The sequence below is a fragment of the Eublepharis macularius genome, chromosome 11, assembly GCF_028583425.1.
Source record: "Eublepharis macularius isolate TG4126 chromosome 11, MPM_Emac_v1.0, whole genome shotgun sequence".
Taxonomy (NCBI): domain Eukaryota; kingdom Metazoa; phylum Chordata; class Lepidosauria; order Squamata; family Eublepharidae; genus Eublepharis; species Eublepharis macularius.
In genome coordinates, this window is record NC_072800.1 from 65024962 (window position 1) to 65038204 (window position 13243).

The following is a 13243-nucleotide window of genomic DNA, read 5'->3' on the forward strand; positions in this document are numbered from 1 at the left end:
TTACAGAAGGTACAGTCAAATATTACAGATGTAAGTAGATGAAAGGCAATCTGTATATACACCCGTTGAAACTGGTGCTCACAGCATCATTTTAAGGGTTCTGGAAAGGTCAAATCGTCACTTGTCTATAACCATGCTTTCTGTTCTGATCTTTCCAAATCAGAGACAAATTAAGAACACTAGAAGAGCGCACATAAGTATCTGTCTGGAACAGTTGGCATGCTTCCAACCATCCACATGGTCTCAGTTCTCTGGTAGGAAAAGAGAAGATAGCGGCTAATACTGTGAACTCTGCATCCTCTTAATTTTTTCCCCACAAGCCTTAGTTGTAACCATTTTTTCTTCCAGTGAATCTGTACTTACACTAGGAATTTCACATGCCTAGTTTACAGCTAAACATCTTTAAAAAACCAACTGAACCAGGCTGAAGTTGCTGCAGTTTAGAGTATGGACTCATTTACAAGAATTATTTAACCTGTACAAACCCAACAGAATCCCACCCTCACAAAAGTGATGCAAAGCAAACATGTGTCTCTACCTTCTTTCAAGGAAGCAATGCCTTCAGTTATTATTTTAGTCAATTGTTGTGAGGAGCAGAATGTCACTAAAATGAATTAATCTAATTGGGGCCGTATTGTTAAGATTGGGGATGAAGTAGGGAGAGAGACATCATTGCATATTGATAAAGATCAGCACCACCCAAAAAAGGTATCTGAAAGTTTGTGTACATGTGCATTTTTTCCTAGCTCAAGGGGCATCTGGAATTCCTTTGCTCCAAAACTCGCTATTGTATGACGACTAAGCAATGCCTTTCCTATTTACACAACATACTGAGTTTAAAATTATGGACATTATTTTAAAAAGCAAGTAGACAAAAGGAATGTGCAATTTTGCAAAAGCCTTGAAAACATTCAATCTTAACATCCTGATAGTATTAAAATTCTGTGTTTTATGTACAGGCTGCTGTTAACCTACCAAAAAGGTTAAAGGGGCTTCCTCCCTCAGATTGTAAGACGAATATGTGATCATTCAGGCAATGTAACGCCTGCAACACTACTGAATTAAGTCAGTGACCTATTGAAGATCAAAGTACAAATGTATTATTTTTTTATTTGGCAGCTTTGCAGATGGGAGAACCTAATGCACCAGTCAAACCAGCACATTTCTGTATCACTCCACAGTTACAAAAGACATCCAAGACTTCCATGTTTCCTAACAAACAGTTGTACCTCCCCAGGTTTTTCTCCCTTCAACTATAACATCCATGTGATGGAAATAAGCAGAAATACTTAAATTGGCTCCTTCATTTTTGTTACATTGACAAACGTACACTACCACTTAATAAATAGAAATGCAGCAGTTCAGTCACATTAACAGTAAAAGATTTTTGTACTCTGTTCCACCTACTGGCGTTGAGTTTTTGTACACCGCCCCCCCCAACAGTCTTATATGTGGAAAGGAAGGGGAAGAAGAGAACCCTTTTCATCAAGATGCGAGCTGAGCGTTGAAAATTAAACAAATGTGCTTTATTTCTTTTCATTGACAAACAATAAAAGGTTCGTAAGCTTTTCCGGTCAGAGCTGAAAGTGCGCAGGATTAGCCACGCACGGATTTCTTCATTTCCCCTGTGCACACCCCCAAGGTTCAGTGGATTTTTTGAGTTTATCAGGCATTGTGCTTTTGCTCCCCTTGAACAGCACTGATCAAAAAGCTTCCATTCCACGTAGCTTGCAGCAGCTCAGGTGAGTACTTCCAAGTACTATAAATACAAATGTCCTTCCTCCTTACTGTAATACAAGACCAACCTAGAAAAAGTGACAAACATTCATTAATGCAAACAAGGCCTATAAATAAGCTGACTACTGGCTTCTAAACTTTTCTGGCCTTTGCTTCTGTTAGAAATGCTTTGCAGGGTTAAAAAAAACTAGTTGGCAGAATTTATACAATATCTGGAAAATCTGTACAAGACAACTAATTTTTTATAATCATTTTGTTACCTTTTCAGAATCCATGCCAGGACACCTCCAGTTGTACAAATAATACTGCAAGTTGCCATCTCCGATACCAAATTTCAGTTTTTCCAGGAATGCTTTGTTTTCCATCAAGTCTAGTGCATTGAACACATCAAATCCTTTCTGGCAATATAAGAAAAAAAACCCAATTTTTAAAATGAAAAGGAATATCCCAATTTAACCATGTACCTGCAGCAGCATCCTGTAATTCAATAAGCATTCTGTTTGGATAGTGCATTCATGACCCCTCCCCTACTAAGTATGCATTTGTAGCTCTCCAGAAGTTCCTATTCACCTATACATAAAGCAACCAAGCAACAGGGGAGGAGGGAATGTACCTCAGCTTCTTTTATTGTGTCAAGCCATCTCGTTTTAGGTCCTCTTTCTTACTGCCTTCAACTTTTCCTAGCATTATTGACTTTTCCAGAGAGTCTTGTCTTCTCATGATGTGACCAACAGTATGATAGCCTCAGTTTTGTCATTTTAGCTTCTAAAGAGAATTCAGGCTTGATTTGATCTAGAACCCACTTATTTGTCTTTTTTGTCCATCCATGGATAAAATCCTCAAAACTCTCCTCCAGCACCACATTTCAAATGAATCAATTTTCTTCTCGTTAGCTTTCTTCATTGCTCAACTTTTACATCCGTACATAGTAATGGGGAATACCACAGTCTGGATTATCTTGATCTTGGTCCCCAAAGAGATCTTTATCTTTAAGGATTTCTTCTAGTTCCCTCACAGCTGCTCTTCCAAGTCTCAATCTTCTTCTGATTTCTTGTCTCCCTTTCAGTTGATGACTGAGCCAAGGAATAGAAAATCTTGAACAATTTCAATTTCCTCATTGTCAGCTCATGAGTTTAAGAACCAGTAATGTATCCAGCTATAGAACTTTCATGATGTAACGTTCTATGCAATTATGCTCTGAGACACCTCTAAATTCCTGAAGCTTCAATAAATCTGTTAATCTTTAATGTATCACAACAATTCTTCTTCGTTTTAACTGCTAAATTAAGTATTAGATTTTAAATCAACTAGCAGTTTATTTAGATCCCTAATTAGCAAGTAGCTTTTCTGTTACGTATTTTATATAACCAGTACTTCTGACACATCCCTAATTCTACTCTGAGCTGGCAACTGGGGGGTAAAATAGCACCACAGTGAAATCCAGACAGTGCACAAGAGGTTGCCAGTCCTTAATTTCAAGGTCTGGGTATGGATTTATGTGCATATTTTTAAAAAACAGGTATTAATGTGAATGTCTCATGCACAATATTTTAAAATACTGATTAAACAGTGAATTACCATCAGTTACAAATTGCTGAGCCATCACAATCCTCTCTCCAGTCTTACACGCTGATAAAAAATGGGGGAGGGGGTGAATATTTATATTTTCTGTGCTGCTCCTGCAGTCTAAAATTCATCAGAAGCTAAATTAGTTTATGAAAAACTTTTCTCTCGCCTATGCCTGTCAATGTTATGTTAAATTTACTCATCCTGGACTGTCAAGGAAGTTCTATGAAACTGGGACACTGAAAGCCAGAGTCAGCAGTTTTCCATACTGGTTCACTTTGCTACTTCCTCACGGAATAAAAACAATCCATCCACACCTTTGGTTTGTAGCTACTGAAACTTGCAGCTATTTGAAACTCCCCTGAGGCTCAGATATGAATATGGAACTCTGTACCAAGAAGAAGTTATTCCATTCTCTTCAGGGTCAACAAGTGAGCTGTGCCAGAAGTTCCAAAAGGCAAAGAGAAAATTCTTCCACCTGCCCAGACTATTCTTGGGGAAGGGGGGCTCGAACCACCACCACGCTTGGTTTTTCTTTGCTACAGGAAGCAACACAGAACAGAAAGGGCAGAGCTACTCACCAGCTTTGCTATAATGAGTGCATCGTTCATTAGATCCAAAAGGGGGGTCTCTGTATGAACATTGTAAAATGAGTAGGCAGCTTTGAGACTTTTATGAACAGGATGGTGCATGACAGTCGATGGTAATGTGTAGAAACTCAGAAAGTCAGTTAAAATACCATTTGAACTCTGAGGAAGGAAAAAAAAATATTTGCAAGGAATAAACAAGGCACAAAAAGCACTCCACAGTACAGTAAAAATTTTCATATCCTGCAAGATTATCCAGAATGCTTATAGTTGGCACTGGTTGGAGGACAAGCTCCTCCTAGCTCCTCTAGCACCACACCCCTGCATTTCTGGGCACAAGAGCACCTCACTCCTGCCTCCCAGCCAGCCAGCTTGATGCCTCTGGCCATTGCTAGGCTTCTGACAGCTGATGCTGCCAGACACCACCATTCTCAGGTGACTCTGTGCCCCTCCGCCTGCCTTGAGCTGTCAGGAGCCAGCTGTGCCAAGGGGCTTTCAGGCATCTGGCCCCTGTATCTGTCTGCTGCATTGGATGACTCTATGGCTCAGGGAGGGGGGAGCATGTGTACTGCCAGACGCGGGGGCTGTCACCATGGCATTCCCAGCTGAGTTGGGGTTTGGTTGCTGCAGATTCCTCTCGTTAGGGAATGGAGCAAAGCAATAAGCTCAAGTATCCGGCACATCTTATTAACCAGCAACCCCCAATCCCCTGAACACGGGGTCTTCTTCAGCAACTCAACTGGCTTGTAGCCATGTAGCTCAAGGGGGCAGGGGGATGACACCTGCCAATATATTTGACTTACACAATTTGTAGCCAGTCAAAGAATAACAGTTGGTTTTTTAACACTTCATTTTGAAACAAGGTTTACTGTTGTATTAATCAAGTTCATATTACTGATTTAGGCAGATGTTGCCTTACACCTGGAGTCACAAGACTGAGTATGTTCGCTGTGCACTCCCCTTCTCCACTTCTGAAGCACACAGCTTGTAATTTTTTTAAGGCACAGAATGACTTGCACAATCCGCACAGCAGCAAGGCTACTCATCTTCCCCTATCATGTAACTGTGCATATTCAGCCATATTAAAAGAGGCGGGGGGGGGGGGGAGCCACCACACACAAAATTCTGTGCATTTCCTCTTATACATAGAAATGTACTGTGATTCATATCAAGAAAACAAAAGCTCAACTTGAACATGAAGCTTCAACATAGAAGTATTCATACTTTTGCGATATGAGCAGGGGTATCATTTATGTACTGCAGTGTACAAGACAGGGATGCCAATTTGGGAGTGGGGCCTAGAGAGGGAGCAGTTTGGAAAGGGAAGGAAGTTCAGGAGGGATGTGATTCTATAAAGACTGCCCTCCAAAGCAGCCATTTCTTCCAAGAGAACTGATCTTTGTAGCCTGGAGATCAGCTGTAATTATGGGAGAACTCTAGGCCCTACCTGGAGGGGATGAAAACCCTAGTGCAGGGCGTTTTACAGAGTAAATGAAACAGGTCCTTGCTTAGATTCATATTAGCAAGTAGGTGGAAGAAAATAGAAAGACCAGGCTAACAAGGGATGAAGTTTAGGACATGTGTTGCACATACCTATGTTTCATTTTTGCTAGGGATGAGGCCTACCCAAAAACTACATAGAAAAAGTGGGTTCTGAGGAAGGATTCAATGGGTGAAAAAAGAGCACATGTGCACAAATGATGTAGGTGTTCCAGAAGAGTTGCAAGCGCAAGGGGCAACAAGAGAGATGACTGTTAAGTTCTCTCTCTTACCTCTACCACAAAGGTATCGATAATATGATCCTGAGGCAGGAACCAGTGAGCCACCTCTTCTTCATCCATAACAGGAGCAAGATTAAATTGCTTCAAGTAATTGTTAATTAATTCTTGTACTGCTTTAATGTCTTTTCGTTCCATAGGTCTCAGGCCCGATGTTTTTGTAGCCTTGTTATAGTAAAAGAAGGTCAGAAATTAAAACAGATTTCAAAACATGTGGAAACAGCATTCAAGTTCAGTCCAACAGCAGTTCCTATATGTCAAGAAGGTCACCTCCCTCCGAATTCTGAATTGCTACTTCAGCAATCAGGCAGGTGGGACACATTCCCTTTTGTTTGTGAGACTGAAAACGCTTCCTTTCCCAAAGGCCTTGTCTTTCTAATCTCCAGATTCCTTCTGAGGTGTACCCATGCCCAAGTCATGAATTCCAAACTCAGCTTAAATACAAGTTAAATTTATTAGCTTAAGTTTTTGCAAAAAGCACAAAGCACTCTTACACAGGCAACAGACATTAAAATAAGAAAATCTTACTGTTGCTACATAAATAAAACCTGCCTATCTAAAATTTTAGAGCAGGCTACCTAAGGCATCTCTGTTTGGCACCCATTAGTTGCTTATCTCACCCATCCATTGGAATAAGGGCCCTCTCCTGTGCTTAGCTGGTTCGGCATAGGGACATGCTGAGGGAATGAACTGCATGCAGCTTTCAGCTTCTCTCTGGCATACTTGCATCATGGTCAGAGCTTAGTTGAAGAAAGCTAACTGGAGGACTGGGTGAGCTCAGAAACCATCTTTTCAGGATTCAGTGAATCATCTGGCAACTCAAGAGCCAACCAGGGTTGAGATGTTAATTAGCATTTCAGCGGTGTGAAAATCAAGGGAGTAAATACAGAGAACAGTCTTCCAAAGTCGACTCTCTGGGGAACTCAGAGACTAGTCCAAAGGTGTTATTAATCAGCCCAGCAACCACACATCTGAGCTAGACCACAACCTGACAACACAATGCTGAGCCTAAGTCCAGCTATTCTTACTAAGACGTAGTTCTGGGCTGACAATTTCCTCACACTATACTCTAGATGGTACTTTGCACACACCCTTCCCTGCAACTAAACATGGAGGAGGCACAATCATGGACAACTCTCCAAGCTGCTGTGTATGTATGACAAACTGTTGGTCAAGATCAGCATCGAAAGCCCTACTCTGTGCACCCCCACCTTCTGAAGTAAAGTAGGAGGGGCAGTAAGACACAGGGCCTTTTCTGTGGTGGCACCTTAACTATGGAATGGTATTCCCACAGCAAGCCCTCTGGAATCTAGTCTTTTCAGTTTTCAGCATCAATTTAAGCATTTGATTAATAACTCAGTGCCATCACTTTGTGTCTGTTTAAAAGTTTTTAACCTCCTGCTGAACTGTTTTAATCATGTCCCCCCTTTTTGGATTTTATACTGTTATTTTACTGTTCACAGTTGTATACATCTTTATATTTCCAACCTAGCTTCTGCTTTGACCATCACCTGGAGAACAGGGCAAACAAATACCTTAAAAATGGACATGCATGATTGTATGTGCAGCTAAGGAATTCTGCAAATCATGAAGCTCTGTCAATTCATGATAATAAATACTGTCCCCAAAGCTTTTATACTCTCGAGTGTTAGGGCCAGTTCAGACATTACAAAAATTACAAAGGCCTCTGTGTTTCCAAAGCATGCCAGTCATTTTGTTCCTGTAACATTTGCAAAGGGAAACAGTAGTCACATCTCAAAGACACTACAGTAAAGATTTACCATACTGTGAATAGAAAACCATCTTTTCTCTACAGTCAGAGGAAGCCTTAAGAGCCCCACAGCTGAGGTAAGAGAATTAGCACTGAATTCCTCCTTCCCTGGCCTCATTTTACAGTCTCAAAACCCCAGAAGGATCCCTGCATCACTCAAACATATGGGAAAAAACACAAGTGGTCAAATATTACAAACAAGACATGCAGCTCTCTGGAGAGGTGGCATATAAATTCCCTAAATAAATGCTGTGGAAAACAAGTGACACTTTCTTTCTGCACAGTGAAACGGCCCACATAGAGAGGACCATTTCCCTCACAAACGAAAGGTCTGAAATGTCGGCTCCACCCCTATTATTTCTGCAGCTTTTAACCTTCCTCCTGTTCTTCTGCTGTTATAGTTGGAAGTCCAGAGCCTGCCTTCTGCTCTCTTTGCCATAACAAACTCTTTCAGGTCCTGTCCTGAATTTCCACAGCAGCTTCTTTGTTCCTTTTTCATTCTCTACTATACTAATTGGGTCCATCAATATTGTAACATTTGTTTAAAGCCAGTTGCCTCAAGCAGAGAAATGGGAATGGCAAAATATTATTGTTAATAATAATACACATTTCATGGGAACCAAATTTTTAAAAACTCCATCATAATATTTTTCAGCATCAGAATCAATCATTATTTTAATACTCCTTTCAGAAGTATTAGGAAAGTTTGTATATGGATCACCATCTCAAATTCAGGCAGAATTTTTTTTCCAAAAAAATTATCATTTTCCCATAGGGCACTTTTAAAAAACCCAGAGTTGTTCCTGTCTCAAAATAACTTGTCTACACTTGCCATCTCCATTTTTTACAATTCTTTAATATCAGGCATAAAGCTACCTTATACCATCAGTTTATTGACATCCGTGTTGTTTACTTTGACTGGCAGCAGCTCTCTGGGGTCTCAGATAAAGGTCTTTTACTTTATCTACTTGCTAATCTTTTCCAACTGGAGATGGCAGGGATTGAACCCAGGAGCTTCCATACACAAAACAAAACAGATGCTCTACCCCTGAGCCACAAGCCCTCCCGATAAAAGCCTCTTCCCAAAGGGGAGCTGTGTTTCTTATACACGCACACAGAGTGAAAATCCTGCCTTGCCAGACCACTGACAGAAGGCTATTTTGGGCCCCTGAGTGACCACAAGGGTACTTCAGGCAGGTGCACTGCTTACATCAGGAAGTCTGTAAAGCTTCATTGTTCTCTGTAAAGTCATATTTCTACTCAAATGAGAGAATTTCACCTCCACCAACTTTCTGGGGTTCAGAGAGCGATGCCAGTACCTAGAAATAAAATATAAAAATATTAATCTCATTCAAGACCTATCCCTGAATAGCAATTCCTCCACTTGCTTTTAAATTAACATTAAGTCAGTCCATTTAAGATGAAATATTGTTCTACTACTTGGTAACCAGATATTTAATATACGGAAGATATAATTTCAGGTTGCTTTTTTCACGATGTATTTCTACATGAAGCTTGCAATAAAAGCATCAACAGCTACTACTATGAACTTCAATCACAGAGCCCCACTGAAAAGAGGGGAAGTTGAACAGAGGTGAAGGATGCCGTGTGGCTCGTGCATTTCATAAGCAGATGCTGCTGATGTATCTTCCCATGCATCCAGCCACACTACACATCCAAGGTACAGAGGGCTGCAGCCAGAGACAAGACCTCAATCCTGGAATTCTCTCAGTGTTTTGGGTTCACCTCGTGCCAAGCTTGAGGTGCCTGGTGAAAACACTCTACTAGTAATAAAGGACAACAGTTCTTTTACAAAATGTGCAATAACACAGACCAATGTTTACAGTTAACTGAAGTGTTGGTTTTTGGTTATGTTTTTCCTGAACTCTCCTCTCCCTTGAAAGACTTCTGCTGATGCCCCGCCACTGCAAACTATTAAAAACTCTATTTAGCTGCCAAACAAGATTTTGGAGGTTAATACACAAGAACCATTATGTCCACTAATGCAACAGCTCACCTGCTGACACACTGTTCTGTAGTCAAGATTTATCTTAGATATTACAAAGTACAATTTGCTACAATGCGTGCAGATAACATAGTGGATGCAAATATCATGGTATTGAACTATACCTTTCATAGGCTTTTAGAAACACAATTCTGATTAAAGACCTGGACAGCAGGTAACAGCTGTGCCTCAAATACACTTCTGCTTTCTACTTAAATATACACGATTATTTCAGATTAAGATTGGCCATCTTCTGCAAGGGACGACAATGTATAGCTTGCAGGGCCCTCTACGCTTTCTTCCCTTTTTGCATATCCACCTCACTGCCATTATGTGATCCCTCTGAGTTGAGGGAAAATAAAGGCTGGGCAGGGAAGAATATGCCAGGGGGTTCTCAACATTGTTGAGTATGCTGACATTTCGGGAATTTTGAGAAAGGTAAGTGGGTGCCACTACATACTGGCCATCATGGGGATGGGAGAATTATAAGATGTTGGAAAGTTTGAGTTATCCTCCTGTAACAGGATCAGCCCTTTGCTTTGGAAGTGTTTTGGGTAAGAAGCAAGCAGGCACCAGGCGACAGTGACAGGCACCATGGAGTCCATGGGCATCCTGTTCGGGATTACTGGAATATGCAGTCCCCAACGTAAAAACACCTGAGCTACAAATGACCCGTACTTATAAATGCAGCAGAGACCAGGAAGTGACTTGGGTGCTTCAGAACTGGCAGGGATGGAGCAGGGGAGGGACAACGTGGGAGCTCTGAAGTGTTAGCAACACGGGGAGAAGGTCAGGAGGCATGGATGGAGACTAAACAAGTGGGAGGAGAGACAGGTCAACCTGTGATTTGTGTTAAATTGGCTACCCTATTCCTTTTAAATGTTTTTAGTTAGCTGTTCCTGAAAGAATCCAAAAACTTGAAGCATTTTAGGTTCAGACTTGTTTTTTATCATTACTGTTGCTTATTTACAGTCCACCTTTCTTACTGAGATCCAAGGTGGATTTCATACTGCAAGTGAATAAGATATAATCAACAGCATTCACAGCAAAAACAGAATATGATCAAGAGTTGGGACATTCAATGAAAACAGATACAATAGGGTATGGTAGCTGCAAATTTGAAAAACTAGCAGAAAGCCGAATACATAGAAGAAATCTTTCTGAATGTAAAGTGTAAGTAATTAACATGACATCTTTATCAACACTGAACTACCCATATCTACCTATTGATATCTAAAGCAGCAAAAAGTACCCAATAGCCTAGTCTACAGTCCCTGTCCCTTATCAAGGTATCTCTTTGAGCTATTTCTTTTTTAAAATAATTTTTTTAAAGAAAAGAAAATATAGTAAAGTAAGTGTATACCATAAAAGTTATGCAGATTCTAAATTAAACATTAAATTCAAAGTTATACAAACTTATACTACCCTTAAATATATAAACAGTACAGTTATAAAAGTTTTGGAAATAAAACAAGCAATACATTTAAGTTTCTTTAAACCTAATAAACTAATCATTACATATTTGGCTTCTCTGAGCCCAGATGCGTAACATTTCTCCTTCTCTCTCCTTCCCTCCCGGCTTCTATTTCAATTAGTTTAGCCTAAGTAATCAAAGAAATCCTTCAATTTTTTCCAGAAGTCGGTTATTGGTCTATCCTTGAGCTATTTCTTATGACGTGGCTCTATAATCTGAGTAGAAAACCCTTCTGAATAATTCAGTCTTGCATAGTTTGCAGAAAGCCAGGAGAGTGGGAGCTTTCCTGACCCCATCAGGCAGGCCATGCCACAAGGTGGGGGCTACCACAGAGAAAGCGCTCCCCCTTTTCCAACTTTTCCATCTTTAGCCCACTCTACTGAAACCTGCTCCCTGTGAGTGAGCGGCATCAAAATTCAAAGAAAAGTTTTAAAAACTCTTAGTCTATATTTAGACAATTTAGTATCTTGTTTAATGACTGCACAGTATTACAACCAGCATTGTTTTCATTGCAGACATACAGCATTTCAGATATATTAGGGGTTAAATAGGATTCTATGGGCTATCCTTCAAATGTAAGCACCATCTATTACGCATGGTTACATGAGAAAATGTGTTCATATTCCAAACATCTGACTTATAAATGAACTTCTGGAATGCAACCTGTTCATAAGTCGGGGACTTACTGTTATTAATGAAGCTTTCAGTGCAAAAAAGAAAAAGCATACTCTTAAGGCACAAAACGCCCCCTCAAAAACATTTCCCATCACAGCTGTTTGACTGCCACATTTTCTTTTTAACATAGTTTTTCCCTTCTTACTGCCCAATGTGATCCCAGCCAATCACAGATCACATTGTCATTGCAATGACGGCCAAATCAGGTTAGCTGCTAGAAGGAATCAGAGAATGACATGTTTGTAAACATTTACAACATTTATATCCTGCCTTTTTGCAGTCAGGGCCACCAATGTGGCTAATTGCTGCGACATGCCCCTCCCCAATGGGCATTAAGGAAGGTCTCTCTTCACTGGGAGAAAATTGGTCACAAAAAATATTTCCTTCCCCTGCCAATATTAGATCGGCCCTAGTATATATACAGGTTTAAGTGAGAAAGCAGCTCAAAAGAACTTCCCTCCCAAACGAAGCAGCTGAAAGTTTTATTATGGCACATAGACCCTTCTGGCATAGGGTAGTATTATACCTTCTAAATACCTCCCATCTAAAGAGCTTTCTCCCAATTTATGTGGCTTTACCAATGGAAGAAGAGTTACTCAAGTTGAAGGAAAGCGTCAAAATTTACTGAGTGGTGTGGTCGGACACTGAATTAACTATAATACAGATAGGGCCTAAAAGCGTACAATCCATGATAAAGGGACTGGAAGATATTTCCCATGAAAAGCTTCACACTAGTAGTTGCTGAAATTAGTATATATATCAGGCCAGGGCTTTTTTTCAGGTGGAACGCGGTGGAATGGAGTTCTGGCACCTCTTGAAAATGGTCACATGGCCGGTGGCCCCGCCCCCTGATCCCCAGACAGAGGGGAGTTTAGATTGCCCTCTGCGCTGTGCAGCATGGAGGGCAATCTAAACTCCCCTCTGTCTGGAGATCGGGGGCAGGGACACCGGCCATGTGACCATTTTCACTGAGGGCAATTTAAACTTTAAAAAACTCCCCCCTTGTTCCAGATGACCTAAAGTAATGTTATTGTGCAGTCCTGAGTTCCACCACCTCTTTCCCCAGGAAATAAGCCCTGTATCAGGCTTAGAGAAGCTGCGCATTGTACAAAAATATCAGGTGGGAGTAGTGAGAGAGATGAGGCAACTCAAAAGCACTTCTGTTTTTGGATGTCTTCAGGATTCTTGTGGAAAGTGCAGAGTGGATACTCGTGAATCTTCTCAATAGCAAGATGTGCACTGCTTTCATATCTCTAAGTCATACATTTTAAAGACCAAAATATGCCTTTGTGCATTACACCATAAAACATGACTTACCAATGCCTCCCCCCCTTCCTTATAATGTATGAAATTTCTCTCAAAATTCAAGCTAGAATGTGTGTTATTTAGGCTATAGGTAAACAAAGAATGACACAGTAAAGCCTTTGGAGAGAAAGATGGTACTTCAAAAGAACACACACACATTTACTTACCTGCAAGTTGCTACAGGTTTGGGGAGTACCACTCCTGCAGTATAAACTGCCTGAAAAATCCCTTCCAAGTTCACTCTCCTGGTTATCTCCCGAATCAAGACCGGTGCTACTCTCTTAGATCGCAGTTTTTTATGGACACACAGAAAATTAATTTCTACCATTTTCTTCTCACTGGGAG

At 40.6% G+C, this 13243-nt stretch overlaps 1 protein-coding gene across 1 annotated transcript in view; it reads right to left on the reverse strand.

Moving 5' to 3' along the window:
• Positions 1–1504: 1504 nt before the first annotated feature.
• NMT2 (N-myristoyltransferase 2) overlaps positions 1505–13243 on the reverse strand; it is a 45113-nt gene continuing 33374 nt past the window's right edge. Inside the window, exons 7-12 of the mRNA XM_054991530.1 lie at positions 13066–13236; positions 8650–8758; positions 5663–5833; positions 3885–4052; positions 1998–2135; positions 1505–1805 (exon numbers count right to left, since the gene is read on the reverse strand). Of these exons, the coding sequence (XP_054847505.1) occupies positions 1785–1805; positions 1998–2135; positions 3885–4052; positions 5663–5833; positions 8650–8758; positions 13066–13236 (778 nt within the window). The 3' untranslated portion in view covers positions 1505–1784. The remainder of the gene's footprint in view (positions 1806–1997; positions 2136–3884; positions 4053–5662; positions 5834–8649; positions 8759–13065; positions 13237–13243) is intronic.